Genomic DNA, 19,997 nt, shown 5'->3' on the forward strand with positions numbered 1-19,997 from the left:
GCCTGCCTCTCACCTGCCTTCTGAGAAACCTGTATGCAGGACAAGAAGCAACAGTTAGAACTGGACATGGAATAACAGACTGGTTCAAAATTGGGAAAGGAGTACATCAAGGCTGTGTGTTGTCACTCTGCTTATTTAACTTATATGCAGAGTACATCATATGAAATGCCAGGCTGGATGAATTACAAGCTGGTATCAAGATTGCCAGAAGAAATACCAACAACCACATATATGCAGATGATATATATGCCACTTAAGTGGCAGAAAGGGAAGAGGAACTAAAGAGTCTCTTGATGAAGGTGAAAGAGGAGAGTGAAAAAGCTGAATTAAAACTCAACATTCAAAAACCTAAGATCATGGCATCTGGTCCTATCACTTTATGGCAAATAGATGGGGAAAATGTAGAAACAATTCAGATGGTGACTGCAGCCACAAAATTAAAAGACACTTGCTCCTTGGAAGAAAATCTATGACAAACCTAGATAGTGTATTAAAAATCAGAGATATCACTTTACTGACAACGTTTGATACAGTCAAAGCAATGGTTTTTCCCGTAGTCCTGTATGGATGTGAGAGTTGGACTATAAAGAAGGCAGATCGCTGAAGAATTGATGCTTTCAAGCTGTGATGCAGGAGAAGACTCTTCAGAGTCCCTTGGACAGCAAGGAGCTCCAACCAGTCAATCCTAAAGGAAATCAACCCCAATATTCATTGGAAGGACTGAGGCTGAAGCTGAAGCTCCAATACTTTGACCACTTGATGCAAAGAGCTGACTCATTGAAAGGGACCCTGATCTGAAGAAAGATTGAGGACAAGAGGAGAAGGGGGTGATGTAGGATGAAATGGGTGAATGGCATCACTGACTCAATGGATATGAATCTGAGCAAACTCAGGGAGATAGTGAAAGACAGAGAAGCCTGGCATGCTACAGTTCATGGGGTCGCAAATAGTTGGACACAATTTGGGACTGAACAATAATAACAGAAAAGAATGATAGAATAAGATAGCTAAACTAAATACAAAGCTTTTGAAGTTTTATTTTGACTGGGTAGAAGTAATTTGCTTCTCAGAGAAAAATTTATAAATTAACACTTAACATGTGATATTTAAAATTACGATTTCCAGTATTTACACATTATATATAAAAATTATGCATTTCATATATAAATATGCAATTACACATTACAAATTACATATGTAAATATATAATTACACATTACATTTAAATATTACAAATGTAATTATGTATGTTGTAATATTATAAGCTATGGACTACCACAAAATCTGGGCCTATATAGTCAGTAGTGGATTTCCCTAGTGGCTCAGATGGTAAAGAAACTGCCTGTAATGCAGGAGACCCAGGTTTGATCCTTGGGTTGGGAAGATCTCCTGGAGAAGGGAATGGCTACGTACTCCAGCAATCTGGCCTGGACAATTCTATGGACAGAGGAGCTTGACAGGCTACAGTTCATGGGGTCACAAAAACAGCTGGACACGACTGACCGACTAACACACATAGTCAGGAGTACACATTCCTATAGATGATTAAATAATCTGTGGGTGGCACTGATAAATAATGTCCCAGTTCGATATTATGTCTTTCTTTTCTTTGTCTTATTTTTAAGTTTTGGATAATTTTGAAAATATCTCTGGTTATACCACTATAGATTTTATGATTAAATTGGCCTGAAGACAGACTCTAGCATAAATCCTCTAGAGAAGGAAATGGCAACCCACTGTTGCCTGGGAAATCCCATGGACAGAGAAGCCTGGCAGGCTACAGTCCATGGTGCTGCAAAAGACTCTGACAAGACTTAGCAACTAAACAACACCAACAACAAATTCACAAAATATATAAAAGCTACCCATCCTGTTTTGGAACTAGCTATGAAAAATCAAGCTGTGGTTGAACAAGAATCTTCCAATTAAAATTTTCTGATGCATAAGATGAGAAAATGTTTCTAATTTCTATCTGGGATGTGGAGCTAGGCTAACTGGGAGCCTGAATATGAAAAATAGGGAGGTGGGGCTGGGTTTACTTGTGGAGAAGTGGTAACATAAGGACTGTTCAAGAGTATAGTATAAAGAGACAAAGAAACAGCCTAAGGGAAGCAGAAGCAGTGAAAAAAGAGAGACAGGAATATGAATTGAGATGAATCGATGAGGATCTGATAGTATATTACACATTTATTTTTGTACCTTCTTGTGAGTTAGAAAAATTCACAGATGTGGAATTGATGGGCAAAAGTTAAGAGTATTAATAGATATTGCCAAATTTATCTCTAAAAAGTTTGCAACAGTTTATACTGTCATCAGTTGCATATCAGAATGGCTGTTTCTTACATCCTTACCAGAATTACATTAGCAACTGCTTTAATCTTTGCCAGGATGAAAGTAAAAATTTTAAAGTTATATAAATGTTCTAAACTACATTTATTGTGGCGGATTCATGATGATGTATGGCAAAATCAATACAATATTGTAAAGTAATTAGCCTCCAATTAAAACATTTTTACCTATGAGTTGGATTATTAGATTGGGTACCATTTCAAATGTTTATTTCTTTTTCTGGTAGCTCCTTTTTACATTTTTGTAGCCCATTTTTCAGAGGGATTTAAATTTTTTTCTTACTGATTTTTAAAAGCTTTTGATTCATTAAGGAGATTAGCTCTCTGCTATGTAGCCAAGGACTGGGTAGGCAGAACTTTAAACTGTTTCTTTGTGAATATAGTTTAGCAACTTTCAAACAAGAAAAAGTCAATGGAATGGCCTCTCTTAAAGTTCTAAATAGGAGCCAAACATACAGGCATCCCCTCAAGGGAGAACTGTAACCAGAAATATTTTTGTGGTTTAGTGTGACCGTTTGAAGCCAAACATCCCTCGAGGTATTGAAACAATGACAGTTGGAAAGTCAGGCAAATTTGCAAAGACATCACAAAGATAGGATTAATTCTGCTACCAGTACCTTCTCTTTTGAATTTTACTACTTTTAGAACCTCTCTCATAGATTCCCTCGGAGAAGGTGATGGCACCCCACTCCAGTACTCTTGCCTGGCAAATCCCATGGACGGAGGAGCCTGGTAGGCTGCAGTCCATGGGGTCGCTAAGAGTCGGACATGACTGAGCGACTTCCCTTTCACTTTTCACTTTCATACATTGGAGAAGGAAATGGCAACCCACTCCAGTGTTCTTGCCTGGAGAATCCCAGGGACGGGGGAGCCCGGTGGGCTGCTGTCTATGGGCTCACACTGAGTCGGACACAACTGAAGCGACTTAGCAGTAGCATAGATTCCCTAAAGGGCAACTCACCAAGAGGGACATACAGAATGGAGATCTGGCATCAGTATCAGGTTTAAATACCCAGCGGGGTGGAGGGGGAAGGGAAAGAGTTGATACCATGTGCAGCTGTAACTGGAGTCCTGCCTAAGTCAGACAGCCTGGAGGGCATGAGTTGGGAACAAGCTTTGGCAAACTGCTCTTCTTTGCTTGGGCTCCCAAGGCGGCAGTCACCACAGCACTGCCTGCACTAGTCATCCTTTCTCTGTGGCTTCAACCCTGGATGAGTTGTGGACCAGCCAGTGCACCATGGTTAACAGCAGAGGCAAATTAACAAACTGCAGTGCGTGTTCAACAGTAACACTGTATGGCAGCAACAGAAACTGCACGGCAGTGGGATGAAAGCCTGCTGTGAACTGATTCAATTCACTTGGAAGTTCGCTTTTGCCTGGAGTTTGGAAGCAGGCACTTCTGGAGCTAAATGCCTCAAGAGTTCTTGGACAATTTGGAATGGGGACGATCAAGAAGGAAGCATGGAGCATCCTGGTAATATGATTAAGGGAATACTTTGAATAATTTCCACCTCAAATTTGAGAGTCAGGTCATAGTAGTCGCAACTGGGGTGTAGCAAATGTTAGTTTCATCTATTTGAAATTTTTTTTTCTGCACTTTGTTACTTTGTAAGTCATAGAGAGTTTAAAAATATTTATAGCTCAATTACTTTCTTTGTGACCTCTGCATTTTGTATGCAGAAAGGCCTTCCCTCTCCAAGATAATGTATATATAAGATACGGATATCTGTGTATTGTTTAGTCATGTCCAACTCTTTGTGACCCCATGGACTGTACCCACCAGGCTACTCTGTCCATGGAATTCTCCAGGCAAGAATACTGGAGTGGGTGGCCATTTCCTTCTCCAGGGGATGTTACTGACCCAGGGATTGAACCCGGGTCTCCTGCATTGCAGGCAGATTCTTTACTATCTGAACTATAGGGAAGTCCCACAGATATATAGATAGTGATAGGAAAACTCTGAAAGGCTTTGGAATAGGCAAAAAAGATTACTGGGTATCCTTTCAGTGGAATACTACATGGCTCTTTAAGGTTTTCTGGAAGAATAATTAAGATAGAGTGGAAACCATTAGTTACCTAGGAAATTAACCACAGCTTTTCAGTCTCGTTATTCAACAGGTTCTATGATTCTTGAAAGTTGTCTGAGGTCCTGCTATAAGCTGCAGGTCAAAGTCTGGATCTTTAGCAGACATTGAAGAAAATAGTGAAAACCACTAGGCCATTCATGTATGACCTAAATAAAATCCCGTATGATTATACAGTGGAAGTGACAGATAGATTAAAGGGATTAGACTCAGTACACAGAGTGGCTGAAGAACCATGAATGGAGGCTCATAACACTGTACAGGAGGCAGTGACCAAAACCACACCCAAGAAAAAGAAATGCAAGAAGCAAAGTGGTTGTTCAAGGAGGCTTTATAAATATCTGAGGAAAGAAGAGAAGCAAAAGGCAAGGGAGAAAGGGAAAGACATACCAAACTGAATGCAGAGTTCCAGAGAATAGCAAGGAGAGATAGAAGGCCTTCTTAAATGAATAATGCAAAGAAATAGAGGAAAACCATAGACTGGGAAAAACTAGAGATATCTTCAAGAACATTGAGATATCAAGGGAACATTTCATGCAAGGATGGGCATGATAAAGGACAGAAACAGTAAGGACCTAACAGAAGCAGAAGAGATTAATAAGAAGTGGCAAGAAAACATGGAAGAACTACACAAAAAGGTCTTAAAGACCAGAATATTCACTATAGTATACTCACTCACCTAGAGCCAGGCATCTCGGAGTGTGAGTTCAAGTAAGCCTTAGGAAGCATTTCTACAAAAAAAAAAAAAAGCTAGTGGAGGTGATGGGATTCCAGCTGAAGTTTTAAAATCCAAGTATGGCAGGCAATATATCAGCAAAGTTGGAAAACTCAGCAATGGCCATAGGACTGGAAAACGTCAGCTTTCATGCCAATCCCAAAGAAGGGCAATACCAAAGAATGTTCAAGCTACCATACAATTGTGCTCACTTTTCATGCTAGCAAGGTTATGCTCAAAATCCTTCTTAGCTAGGTTTCAGCAGTACATGAACTCAGAGCTTCCAGATACACAAATGGGCTTAGAAAAAGCAGAGGAATCAGAGATCAAATTTCCAGCATTCACTGGATCATAGAGAAAGCAAGGAAATTCCAGAAAAACATCTACTTCTGCTTCATTGACTAGGCTTGACTATGCTAAAGCCTTTGACTGTGTTAATCACAAAACAAACTGGAAAATCCTTAAACAGATGGGAATACCAGACCACCTTACCTGTCTCCTGAGAAACCTGTATGCAGGTCAAGAAGCAACAGTTAGAACTGAACATGAAACAACAGACTGTTTCAAAGTTGGGAAAGGAGTTTGTCAAGGCTGTGTATTGTCACCCTGTAGAGAACATCATGCAAAATGCAGGGCTGGATGAATCACAAGTGGGAATCAAGATTGCTGGGAGAAATATCGACAACCTCAAATATGCAAATGATACCACTCTAATGGCAGAAAGTGAAGAGGAACTAAAGAGAATTTTTAACCTTTAAATTTATTTATTTATGTTTAAAATTTATTTATTTTTTCAATTGAAGGATAATTGCTTTATAATGTTGTGCTGGTTCTGCCAAACATCAACATGAATCAGCTATTGGTAAAGAGCCTCTTGATGAGGGTGAAAGAGGAGAGTGAAAAAGCTGGCTTAAAGCTCAATGTTCAAAAAACAAAGATCATGGCATCTAGTCCAATCACTTCTTGGCAAATGGAAGGAGAAAAAGTGGAAATAGTGATAGGTTATATTTTATTGGGCTACAAAATCAGTGCAGATGGTGACTGCAGCCATGAAATTAAAAGACACTTGCTCCTTGAAAGGAAAGCTTTGACAAACCTAAACAGTATATTAAAAAGCAGAGACATCACTTTGCTGACAAAGGTCTGCATAGTCAAAGTGGTTTTTCCAGTAGTCATGTATGGATGTGAGAGTTGGACCATAAACAAATCTGAGCACTAAAGAATTGATGCTTTTGAACTGTGGTGCTAGACAAGACTCTTGAGAGTCCCTTGGACTGCAAGGAGATCACACTGGTCAATCCTAAAGGAAATCAACCTGAATATTCATCGAAAGGACTGATGCTGAAGCTCCAATACTTTGGCCACCTGATGCAAAGAGCCAACTCATTGAACAGACTCTAATGCTGGGAAATATTGAGGGCAAAATGAGAAGGAGGCGACAGAGGATAATATGGTTAGATAGCATCACTGACTCAATGGACATGACTTTGAGCAAACTCCAGGAGATAGTGAAGGACAGGTGAGCCTGGAGTGCTGCAGTTTATGGGGTTGCAGAGTCAGACACGACTTGGAGGCTGAACAGCAACAACAAAGCAAAGACACAGAGGCCCATTGCGTCATTGGAAAAGGCCCATTGGAAAAGGACTTGCCAAGTATATTAAACTACTGATACTTCATAGCATAGACTTTTGGGTCATGTTTCTGGGCTGATGTTACTTAGATAACTTTCAAGCTGTACCTGTGAAGTGAGTCTGACTTTCCATGACTCCTTTTAGTCCAGAAGCAGGTAAGTTTATGTCAGCAGAACCTTAAACCAAGATCCAGCAGAGCAGAATTCCACAGGATGGAAGGCGTTAATGAGGGAAAGTTTTCTGTGGTTCTGTTGAGACTGTTTTAATACTCTTTTCCAGATAAACAAGGAAGCCATTTCTATTTCTTTTTAAGCTATCTTTAATCTACATTGATTCACTAGACTCTGCTTTTGTAAAATGAAGTTAAACTCATTGATTTTCCCACCATCAATAAATTAAGAAGCTCCAAGTTCTTTTCTCCTTCATAGCAATGTATAGTTATTTGCATAGCTTCCTTTCTACTAGTATATAATTGAAAAAAATTGTATATCAATTTCTGGGAATGTTGTATTTGTGAAGGATGTTCATTTAATTGAATATCTCTAGTGAACACAGGTTGATTTTACTTATGAAGCCAGTGCCAGCAAAGCCATCCCAGGAAAGCCAGTTCTTGTAGCATCCTTATAGATTGTGAGAAAGGGCACTTTCTAGAAGACCAGGCTCCTTAGCAAATTTGGGAACTCACATAGAGAGGAATTCATTCAGATTTATAGGCAACATGGGCAAAGTATGGTGGAATTTCTTGGGCTTGATTTCCTAGCCTTGAAAGTGAAAGTCACTCAGTTGTGTCCAACTCTTTGTGATCCCATGGATTGCAGCCCTCCAGGCTCCTCTGTCCATGGAGTTCTCCAGGCAAGTATACTGAAGGGGGTAGCCATTCCCTTTTCCAGGGGGTCTTCCCAACCCAGGAATCAAAGCCAGGTCTCCCGCATTGCAGGAGAGCCACCAGGGAAGCCCTTCCTAGACTTGAGCTGGCAAATAATAGAGACTTTTAAAAGTGCACTTGAGAGCTCCAGTGGTTGTACAACACAAACCCAAGAAAGGCCTGTTGTTGTTTAGTAGCTGAGTCATGTGCCACTCTTTTGTGACCCCATGGACTGTAGCCCAACAGGCTCCTCTGTCCATAGGATTTCAGAGGCAAGAATACTGGAGTGGGTTGCCATTTTTATCCTCCAGGGGAGTCTTTCAGACCCAGGGATCGAACCCGAGTCTCCTGCATTGGCAGGCATGTTCTTTATCACTGAACCACCAGGGAGGCCCCAAGAAAGCCTACTTGGTTAACTGACACTGCACCTATGTGAATTATCAGGTCACACTGAATGAGGCCATCTTTTTTTAATGACCAAAAATAATCTTAGAGACTTTTATGGTCAAAAAAGGGAAAGATATTAATAAAATTGGAAAGAATTTGAAGTTTTAAAAAGGAGTAGAAAAAATTAGTAGGTTTTCTGTGTAATACTAGATGTCCCTTCTGAGTTCTGATTCCAAATGAATTTTGCTCATTTTTTTGTCTTTGAGTTGTTTCATAATGCTGTAAATTGTAGAAAGCTGATAGAAACCAAAATGATTATTGCCCAAAGAAGCAAATGAATTCTGTCCGATGGAGATGTAATTGATTTCTCCCTGGGAAAGAGCCAGTTTTGCATCTTTTAGCAAATTCATTTCAGCATCTCTGGTTGCTCATGTATGTGTCTTTTCTTTGAATTCTCCCTGGAACCATTTTAAAACATCTTATTTGTTCCTTTATTAATAATGAGCTAGATAAACATTTTGACACTTGACTAGTTTATATGAGAATCATAGCACTACATTTGTAAAAAAAAAAAAAAAAAGACATATTTACCTGTGTGTTTTAAAGTCTTTAGATGAGCATTTTTTTAAGATATAAGGGGCAATATAAGGATATAGCTTTATTATCTTCATAAAACTAAGTCATTTTTTTCACCATTTATTGAGTATCCCTTATTTTCCCCATTAATTTGGAAAGGCTACTTTTCTGATGTTATTTGTGTTCTCTATTATGATCTATTTATTTCCACATCATAAGTCCGTTTTAAATGCCATTGCTTTATAATGCATTTTGATAATTTGGCAGGTTATTTTAATGTTGCACTAACTACTGAAGAACAGATTGTCCTGCCAATTTGGATTAGTCTAAAATTAGAAATAATGAATGATAAAACACTGGTATACAAAAAATGGCTCAGTTATTTGGGTCTCATCAACTCCTTCTCAGACAATGCTAATGAGACAGAATGTAATTATAAATCTAGAAGGTAAGCAAGCAGGTCTTCTGAGTTGCAAGGTAATCAGTAAGTCCATAGTTTATTCCATTTTGGAAGTCCATAGTTTATTTCATTATGGGTTATTCTCCCCAAATCCAAACAATTATATGTAAAATAGGGCAGAATACACATTAGCATGGAATGGTAGTGGAAGCAGTCAGAGCCATTAAAAGTACAATAGGACCAGACCTTTTGATTCATAACAAAACCTGCTCAATTCTAACACACTTTTACAACTGCTTGAGTTTGAAAGTGAAATGACTCACACCCTTTATCCCTGGGGTTTTGATTAAGAAACAGAAACAGGAGGCACATAAGGATAAAAGTATCAGCCTTCTTGCTAATGAAGCTAGGTTGGAGTCCACAGCTTGGACTCCTGGCTCCAAATTTCCACCTTGAGATCCACATGGGCAAGAAGGTGGCCCTGCAGAATAAGCTATCTCCAGGGCAGCCCAGTGAGGGTCAAGAGCAGCCTCACACCCAGTCATACCTTGAGGTGCAGGTTGTTCCTGCACTAACCCTGTCCACAGATAAATGCAGACATCAGACTATGGCCATCTTGCCATCTTGGTTGGATAAACTTTCCTAAAATCATGGGGAGGAGCCAATTATGGACAAGGGAAAAATCAGGCTATAGGAGCTTTCCCTTCAATAGTTCCTGGAAAAATGGAAGTATTGATAGGATTTCCTATTTTATGAGTGGTTACAATGTGGGCAGAGAAAGACTAGAGTCCCTCAAACAAGATGGCACAGAAACTGATACTCATAAAGATGATCTTGAGTTTAAGAAGAAAATATTATGTTCAACCTACTCTGATTATTAAGGATTGGAGAATTGTAATATGCTTCAGATCAGAGAGATTCCTATTGGAAGAATTTTTCTTTTTTTTAGAATTCTCATTTGTCTTTAATCACTGAGTTTTAGCTTTTACAAATAATCTTAGAACAATGCAGTGAACTGAGGTTTGGGGGCGCCAGTTCTTACTGGTACACAAAGAACTGTTCAGTTCAGTTCCATCACTCAGTCACGTGACCCTATGGACTGTAGCACGCCAGGCCTCCCTGTCCATCACCAACTCCTGGAGTTTGCCCAAACTCATGTCCATCCAGTCGGTGATGCTATCTAAAATCTCATCCTCTGTTGTCCCCTTCTCCTCCTGCCTTCAATCTTTCCCAGCATCAGGGTCTTTTCCAATGAGCCATTTCTTCTCATCAGATGACCAAATATTGGAGTTTCAGCTTTAGCATCAAGTCCTTCCAATGAGTATTCAGCACTGATTTCCTTGAGGATTGACTGATTTGATCTCCTTGCAATCCAAGGGACTCTCAAGAGTCTTCTTCAACACCACAGTTCAAAAGCATAAATTCTTTGGTATTCAGCTTTCTTAATAGTCCAACTCTCACATCCATACATGACCACTGGAAAAACCATAGCCTTGATTAGACAGACCTTTGTTGGCAAAGTAATGTTTCTGCTTTTTAATATGCTGTCTAGATTGGTCATAGCTTTCTTCCAAGGAGCAAGCATCTTTCAATCTCATGGCTGCAGTCACCATCTGCAGTGATTTTGGAGCCCCCCAAAATAGTCAAACTACCACACAATTGCACTCATCTCACACGCTAGTAAAGTAATGCTCAAAATTCTCCAAGCCAGGCTTCAGCAATACGTGAACTGTGAACTTCTAGATGTTCAAGCTGGTTTTAGAAAAGGCAGAGGAACCAGAGATCAAATTGCCAACGTCCAATGGGTCATCAAAAAAGCAAGAGAGTTCCAGAAAAACATCTATTTCTGCTTTATTGACTATGCCAAAGCCTTTGACTGTGTGGATCACAATAAACTGTGGAAAATTCTGAAAGAGATGGGAATACCAGACCACCTGATCTGCCTCTTGAGAAACCTGTGTGCAAAGTCAGGAAGCAACAGTTAGAACTGGACATGGAACAACAGACTGGTTCCAAATAGGAAAAGGAGTATGTCAAGGCTGTGTATTGTCACTCTGCTTATTTAACTTCTATGCAGAGTACATCCTGAGAAACGCTGGGCTGGAAGAAACACAAGCTGGAATCAAGATTGCCGGGAGAAATATCAATAACCTCAGATATGCAGATGACACCACCCTTATGGCAGAAAGTGAAGAAGAACTAAAGAGCCTCTTGATGAAAGTGAAAGAGGAGAGTGAAAAAGTTGGCTTAAAACTCAACATTCAGAAAACTAAAATCATGGCATCTGGTCCCATCACTTCATGGCAAATAGATGGGGAAACAGTGGAAACGGTGGCTGACTTTATTTTTTCGGGCTCCAAAATCACTGCAGATGGTGACTGCAGCCATGAAATTAAAAGACGTGTGCTCCTTGGAAGGAAAGCTATGACCAACCTAGACAGCATATTAAAAAGCAGAGACATTACTTTGCCAACAAAGGTCTGTCTAGTCAAGGCTATGGTTTTTCCAGTGGTAATGTATGGATGTGAGAGTTGGACTGTGAAGAAAGCTGAGCACAGAAGAATTGATGCTTTTGAACTGTGGTACTGGAGAAGAATCTTGAGAGTCCCTTGGACAAAGGAGATCAGTCCTGGGTGTTTGTTGGAAGGACTGATGTTGAAGCTGGAACTCCAATACTTTGGCCACCTGATGCAAAGAGCTGACTCATTTGAAAAGACTGATGCTGGGAAAAATTGAGGGCAGGAGGAGAAGGGGACATCAGAGGATGAGATGGTTGGATAGTATCACTGACTCAATGGACATGGGTTTGGGTGGACTCTGGGAGTTGGTGATGGACAGGGAGGCCTGGCTGCTGTGGTTCATGGGGTCACAAAGAGTCGGACACAACTGAGCGACTCAACTGAACTGAAACTGAAAATAAAGTCTCTCGCTGTTTCCATTGTTTCCCCATCTATTTGCCATGAAGTGATGGGACTGGATGCCAGGATCTTAGTTTTTTGACCAAACGTGGTCTACTGGAGAAGGGAATGGCAAACCACTTTAGTATTCTTGCCTGGAGAACCCCATGAACTGTATGAAAAATGCAAAAATTATGACACTGAAAGTTGAACTCCCCAGGTTGGTAGGTGTCCAATATGCTAGTGGAGAACTAAGTCCAGAAAGAATAAAGAGATGGAGCCAAAGCAAAAACAATGCCCAGATGTGGATGTGACTGGTGATGGAAGCAAAGTGGATGCTGTAAAGAACAACACTGCATAGAAACCTGGAATGTTAGATCCATGAATCAAGATAAATTGGAAGTGGTCAAACAGGAGATAGCAAGAGTGAACATCAACATTTTAGGAATCAGTGAACTAAAATGGACTGGAATGGGTGAATTTAACTCATATGACCATTATATCTACTACTGTGGGCAAGAATCCCTTAGAAGAAATGGAGTAGCCCTCATAGTCAACAAAAGAGTCCGAAATGCAGTTGTTGGGTGCAATCTCAAAAACAACAGAACGATCTCTGTTCATTTCCAAGGCAAACCATTCAATATCACAGTAATCCAAGTCTATGTCCCGATCAGTAATGAAGAACTATTACATGCTCAATTTTCTGTAAATAACTCAGTTGGTTGGAATAACATTGTCACAGGAACAAGATTATTTTTAAAGCCATAAACAAACATGCATTTCTGCTTACTAGTAGAACTGGAAGCATTTTTTAAAGTTTGGACACTTGAATATAAGGTTCCATGAACTCTCAGTGTCCCAAAACACTGACAAGTGTGGCCAATCTGTCTCCAACAATCCCAACTAGTGAGTGTAGCAAGAACCCAATTACCCCCAGGCCCTTTTAGTTAGTGTGTGTGTGTGCGTGTTCAGTCACTCAGGTCCAACTCTTTGCAACCCCATGGCTCCCCATCAGGCTCCTCTGTCCATGGGATTATCCAGGCAAGAATACTGGAGGGGATTACCATTTCCTCCTCCAGGGGATCTTCCCAACCTAGGGATCGAACCCGTGTCTCCCGCATTGCAGGCAGATTCTTAGCCATTGAGCCACCTCAGTATTGTACCTTAGAAGAATGAACACAAAAATTCATAAATGCTTTATTCCACATTTTAATGTTTAAAAACTATGTTAACAGAGAAGTTATACAATAGAACTTCTTACATGTCTTTATTTACACCACATCCTGGGGGGAAAAAACAAAACTGTGTTTAATCAACCATGAATTACAAAGTTTTGTGACATGTGACTCACTTAAATCATCCATCTGAAACTCACTGACAAGGTTTTACATTAGTACACCAGTGGTGTGCTACAGGTAGATGAAGTCTAGAATACACTGAACTCTAGAGAGTAGATTACATACCAGCGATCAAGACTCAAGTCTTTTGGGAAAAAAAAAATTACTTAAGACATCCTATGTTGGCGTGGACACTGAAAGGCAAACATGCAAGACTTTCAAAAGCTTGATAAATAATAGTTCTTTTCTTCTTTCTTTCAAATTTGTGCTCACAGTTAATATTCAGGTCTAATATTCAGCTCTTTCCCTTTCAAAGGGACCAAAGTTTGGGAAACAGAAATTCAATTTTGGAAAAAAAAAAAAAATTCCTCCTCCCCAACATCTGTTTTCATAAATACTGTGTAGTAGTATCAGTGTTAACAGTGAAACAGTATTGCAAAGAAACAACTTGTTATTTTGGGTATTCTATTTCTATACGGCAATAATTTGGGTCTAAAATGTTCCTTTTTATTTGTAGCTCAGAGGACTAGCTTTGAAATAATTAATCTTAATACCAGTATAAGAAATCAACGTTAACTATTTCTCAGACATTTCTCTCTCTAAACAAGTAAGATTTGTAGGTTCCAAGTTTACATTAAGAGAACTATGTTACCTGGGAGAGAATGTAAATTTTTCTAATTCCCAAACAAAACCACTAGTATCAATGAAGACATTTATTCTTGATATGCAGATACTAGCAACTTCTATTTCAATGTGGATCAACAACTTCAAAAATATACAGCCTCCTATTTATTTACAATGTATTTACATACAAATGAAGTATTTCCTACAATAAGCCTCAACTGCATAGATTCTTCCTTTAAAAAACACGAATTCAAGCCTGTATGCATATAGGCCCAGCTTCACAGTCCTTCCTTACAGAAAACTCTAAAGAAGGAGGTCTGAGCCCTGTGAATTTTACATGCTTTTCAATAACTTTTCCTTTAAGATTTAGTGGTATCTTTCAGTTGTTAGCCACCCCGTCCCCAAATTTGTATCTGAAAACCTTAGATCATTATAAATAATTCACTGTATTTTACAGGAATGGTGTTGCTAAAAGATTCTCAGATTTGCCATTTCTAAGGAAAACATTAACATCCTCAAATGATAAAATCTCAGTCTTTAATTTGAAAGTGGATAGAAGTTTACCATGAACTAGAATGCAGGAATTATATTCTTAAGGTTTACATCCTAAGCCTCAAGCCAACTTACATTGAAAAACAGAGGGAAACTGATGGCTTTTGCACTAAAGGCATAAAATCAAATACCTGATCATTTCACCGATCTCCTCCCCACCCCCAACCCAACAAGATGTGCCATCCAGCACTCTGATCTGCTGAAAGAGTGGAGCACTAACCTTTTCAAAGGCTTTTCTGTAGCCTCTCTCAGCAGAGAACTCCCTTTAAAGGGAGGATAGGATTGATCATCACATGACGAACCCAAACATTCTAGAGAAACTTCTGACCTAAATTCAGTATTTCCTCTAACAAAAGGTAGATATTTTAATTGCTTTAAAAAAAAAAAAACGAAACACCTCATTTTCATTTCTTCACAGCTGCCAAAACTCTAACCTTACTGTGTCTCAGGCCACGTGCAGGCAGCCTTATTTGCAATGATGCACCTGTACCAGCATTTCCAGTAGGAAGGGGGCTGCATTTCTCCCCTCCCTAAGTCCTGGTTCCCACTCTTATCCCTCAAGTCCCAGGAACCACTGTCTGAGAATGACAGATAGGACTACTGGGGAGAAAAAGGTGAGATGAATTGGCTCAATGTGGGTCTCTAACTTGACCTGTGCCAAGATCACTGGGAGTGATTATAAAATACAGTTTGCTGGACCTCCACCCCCAAAGTTTCTGATCTTATTTGGTCTGGGCTGAGGCCTGAGTACATGCACCCCATCGAGTTCCCAGGTGATGCTGATGCTGCTGATCTGGGGATCCCCACTTTGAGGAACACTGACTTGGAGGCTTGAATCCAACTCTAGAAAGAAGCTAATTCTGGGGTGACTGTCTGAGGTGTCCTCTGAAATACCATGACACCTTATCACAGCCATTAGTCCACCCCAAACTCCATGGCCATCACCCATGTATGTCTTTCTCAACAGAGTCTGCAAATATAAGAGGAAAAGTGGGTAGAGAGGTTTTTACCCCTCTTTGACTATTGGGCAGTTAAACTATGGTTTCCTAGCACTAAATCCATTAAAAGTGCTGTGTGCTGGCTTCAGCGACTGGCATGCAGGAGAAGCTGCACAGTGACATCATTTATGGTAGTGGGAGAGAAGGAGATAAACTCCAGGAGCAAAAGGTCCTACAAACAGAAGCAGGCAGGCCAGGCCTGAGCCTCCAGAGAAAAGAAGGGGTAGCAGCGGAGAATGTCCCTGGTGATGTATGGCCCATCAGAGGACCCCTCATCCTTCTTAACCCTCTTCCTCCTATGAGGTCTCTGGTTGCCCTGGACCTGGTCCCCTTCCTTTGCTGGGGACCCAGCTGTAGGCCACTCTGGGCACTTCTAATTGGTGGCTACTCTGGTGCCACCACCCAGCAGGCAGTGTGAGATTGGAGTGGTTGATCCAGATTCCACTAACAACATGAGGGATGGATTCTCGGCAACTCTGAGCAAACATCTGCTAGAAACAAAATCATATTCATTGCTTAGATTCTTTAGCAATCTTGTTAATATAGTACCCTATTTCAGCTGAACTATGAGTTTAGATCATCTTTTCTAGTTGGTCTGGGGGCCTAACCATTATGTATAACTTGGTTTCTGAAGGAAAATACATTCCAGGTTGCAAACAACCAACCGACAGTTCTGCACTATGCTCTGCCTATAAGTTGGGGTTCTGCACTAGCTTATAAATTGGGGACTGCCTATGATGAACAAGACTAAATTTCTTTCCTGTACATATGCTGCTGTCCTCACTTCCAGTAAGTAACATGAAGGAAATTAGGGATTTGCAGTGTGCTATGTTCTTACAACTAGAGAACAGTTCATGCCCCAAAGCATGAACCTAGCACTGTTCACTGGTGCTGAGATCCCATCTACCCAAGGAAAGCGTGCTGCTCCCAAAGGCTTAAGGTATCAAATTCGTTAGTCTACTCACATAGCAGAAAAACTTGTACAGCACTTGACTGTGTGATTTAAATTCTACCTAACATCTGTGGTACATGTATTTTTGGCTACGGGTTCACTACTCTGAACAAGAAGAATAAGAACAGTACACTTTACAGCTGCTGCTGCTGCTGCTAAGTCGCTTCAGTCGTGTCCGACTCTGTGCGATCCCAGAGACGGCAGCCCACCAGGCTCCCCCGTCTCTGGGATTCTCCAGGCAAGAACACTGGAGTGGGTTGCCACTTCCTTCTCCAATGCAGGAAAGTGAAAAGTGAAAGTGAAGTCGCTCAGTCATATCCGACTCTTAGCGACCCCATGGACTGCAAATGATGAAATTAATCACTGACAAATTACAGTAGGGTCTATTATATTCAGTCAACAATAAACTTAAATAAACGTACAAAGGTTTTAAAACCCTGTAGTAGTGCAGACATCAACAAGTGCCTCCTCTAAGCATATTTTAAGTAATAAAAAAAAATCCCATTCTGACACATAAAATCCAGACATCCAAAAATATCATTACACATCCCAAGCCTCCTCTAAATAAGCATATTTTAAATAATTTAAAAAATCCCCTGTTCTGACACATAAATTCCAAAGATCCAAAAATATCACTATACATCCCAAGAGCTAATGATAATCTTCTAAACTGTATGGGCAGAAAGTGAATTTTTATAAGTTAATGAAGAAAATGGGAAGTAGCCTAATATAGCTTGCAAATGAAATTTGTATTTTTTTAATGGAGGGTCATCCACTATCTAGCTATTACATGATTGGGTGTCCCCGGACAAGCTCCAAGGGCCAGGCATCTTGTTTGGTTGAGTTTCTCTTCTGCTTATCTATGGAAGACTGCTGAGAAGGACAGAAATGGCTGTGGGTTTCACTGGGTTAGGAATTTATACATAGGTAGGTACTCATTTCTAAATACCTGAACTCTAATCTCTGTGGATGTAATTCTGGAGCATGACATTAGAACCTATGATGATACTACTAAGACAGGCAGAAAATAATCTTTCCTTTTCCCCCAAGAGGGTCAGGAATGATCCTGATGCTTGCTTTCTGTATGGGATATTAGTCTGTAAAGGGGAGGGGGCAGTTCCGTGTTACTCCTGGTAAATATGGAGGCTCCAGGGATCTCAGTGCGGGAGGAACAGAGCCCAGAGTTAAGTGCCTCAAAACTCTGCCAAGAGCCTATGGTTAGAGGCTACTTATCTCTGGATAAGAAATCTGTTCAGTGAATTGATGTGTTTGTTGAATTCAACCAGGATGTAGATATAACACAAGCCCTGTTTCAAGAGACTAGCTCACAGGGTCACATGCTTCTCATTGTGTGATACAGACAATCCACGCACAGGCGATAGCCCAGCACAGGGGGAACGTGGTACTGGGTTTCTATCCTGTCCCCAGTGCCTTTTCAAGCTACCGTGCCCCATACTTCTCTGCTTTTACAGTCTCTCGGGAATTTCCTTCACTGGCTTTTAGGAGAGGGGCTGGGGTAAGAGTGTCAGCAACTCTGTCCCCTATGTGGGTCACATCAGTGGGCAATGACAGCCCACCCTTGACCAGGGATGAGGAGAGGGATAGCACTGCCACCAAAGTCCCCATCTTGGGGGAGAAAGGTACACAGTGCTTTCATCACACGCTGTCCTCAAAATCATCTCTGAAGGCTCTTTTTTCAAGACTGGATGGATGGCTAGTAGAGAAGAAATAGGAATGAGGCTTATTTAAGGTACAAAAATCTTGTATTTGCAATAACCTAAATTTATAGATACAAAGTGTTAGTCACTCAGTTGTGTTCACCTCTTTGCAACCTCATGGACTATAGTCCACCCGACTCCTCTGTCCATGGACTTCTCCAGGCAAGAATACTGGAGTGGGTAGCCATTCCCTTCTCCAGGGGATCGTCCCAACCCAGAGATGGAACCAGGGTCTTCTGCACTGCAGGCAGATTGGGTTCCCTTGGTGGCTCAGACAGTAAGGAATCTGCCTGCAATGCAGGAGACACCAGTTCGATCCCTGGGTCGGGAAGATCCCCTAGAGAAGGGAATGGCTACCCACTCCAGTCTTCTTGCCTGGAGAAGTCCATGAACAAAGGAGCCTGGCAGGCTACAGTTCATGAGGTTGCAAAGAGGTGGACACAATTGAGCAACTAACACTTTCACTTTCATAGATATAAAACAAATTTTTTAAAGACCCCCCTAAAGTACCTAATATAAAACAGGACTTACTTTCCCTAGATCATCCTTGGTTAGATACACATGATTTTCTGTGCAAAAAGCTGATGGACATGAGTAGAAGCTGCTGGGTTTATAATTTAAGACAATGTTTTTCCCCCTTCAACAATACAGATGTTGGGCTGAAGGTTATCTGCATCTGAAAAATATTTCCTCATACATTTTGGACAATCTTTTTGTAGGACTTTTGTTTCTCAATTTGTTATAAAGGTGTCGTGGGTCTTCCCCAACAAAGGCTGACTCAGATTATATAGAGTAACTTTGACACAAAGAGGGAAACAAAACTTCATTTGCTAGATAACCCAGATGTGTAGTTCAGTATATTTACCAAGGTAAGAATCATTCCCACCCCTTTCTGAGCTGAGAACACTCACCAGAGAAGGTCTCTGCACAGAGTGGATGGAATGCCAGCGAGGCCATGAGCTGCTGAAGCTCGCCTGCCAGGTGATCAGAACTGCCTCAAATATTGGGCATTCTCTGATCCAACAAGGGTATGTGCCCTGTGACTCTCATCTGATTATCCCTATGTGCTATTTTAACCAAAATAGGCAAATTATTTACGAAACCATTTTTTTCTGTAAAGCAAAATAAATATATACAATTCAAGATTCTTTTCTCTGCTAAAAAGATACAGATATAAGCTGAACATCAGTAGGAAAATTATTTCAGAATCTGGATGTACAATAAATAAACATGATGGATGATCACGTCTTCAGAGTTCTAAGATGATGAAATCACAAAAAAATAGAGTTAGTAGAGTGAAAAACAATCAACTGTGAAAAGTACTGGAAAATATGATTGCATGAAATTTGGAACCAAAAAAATCGACAATCTTAAAATTGATCCCCAATCCTGGAGAAGGATGAACCATGATAGAAACAGGTCTCTTGTTTTGCTACCAAAGTATTATTTCATTGTGTATCTTGTAAATTTCTGTTTGCTTCTGTAAACTTGCAGAGGAAGTGATGAAGGGTTGCTGATGCGTGATAACTTGACTGCTTTTCTCAGCTGGTCTCAGTGGCCTTCGTCACCACTTGATGAGTAGGCCCAGTCGTAGATGACCAAGGGAATGCTTACCAGGGAAAACAACACTCCCAGACCCAAGAAAAGGGCAGCCTGGAGTAACAGAAAGGCAAGGGTTATTTTCAGGGAAGCAAACATTTCCCATGTATACCCGGGAAAAACAAAAATGATTTCCCTCTCTTTTCATGTCCCCTCATATTTTATTTGGTTGGTTACATCTATTACTGAACTGTGAGATTCTTTCTAAAGTTGTGTGTACCTGATTCTCCAAGGATGGGCAACTAAGAAAAACTAGCTGTGCACAACCATCCTCTGTATTCTGCTCTTTGACTTCATGGAACGAAGGAAAAAGA

The 19,997-nt window shown here is 40.5% G+C and overlaps 1 protein-coding gene across 2 annotated transcripts in view; it reads right to left on the reverse strand.

Moving 5' to 3' along the window:
- Positions 1 to 13,096: 13,096 nt before the first annotated feature.
- The window catches only part of SLC38A1 (solute carrier family 38 member 1), a 78,600-nt gene continuing 71,699 nt past the window's right edge, over positions 13,097 to 19,997 (reverse strand). Inside the window, exons 17-18 of one of the 2 annotated variants that reach the window (XR_011464221.1) lie at positions 18,538 to 19,737; positions 13,097 to 18,198 (exon numbers count right to left, since the gene is read on the reverse strand). Coding sequence is in view for 1 of the 2 variants with exons in the window: in XM_070370667.1 (XP_070226768.1) it covers positions 19,636 to 19,737 (102 nt within the window). In the remaining variant the exon portion in view is untranslated. Of the gene's footprint in view, positions 19,738 to 19,997 lie in introns of both variants that reach the window. The other variant, XM_070370667.1, reaches the window with a different exon arrangement.

The sequence above is a fragment of the Bos mutus genome, chromosome 5 (assembly GCF_027580195.1).
Source record: "Bos mutus isolate GX-2022 chromosome 5, NWIPB_WYAK_1.1, whole genome shotgun sequence".
NCBI classification, from domain to species: domain Eukaryota; kingdom Metazoa; phylum Chordata; class Mammalia; order Artiodactyla; family Bovidae; genus Bos; species Bos mutus.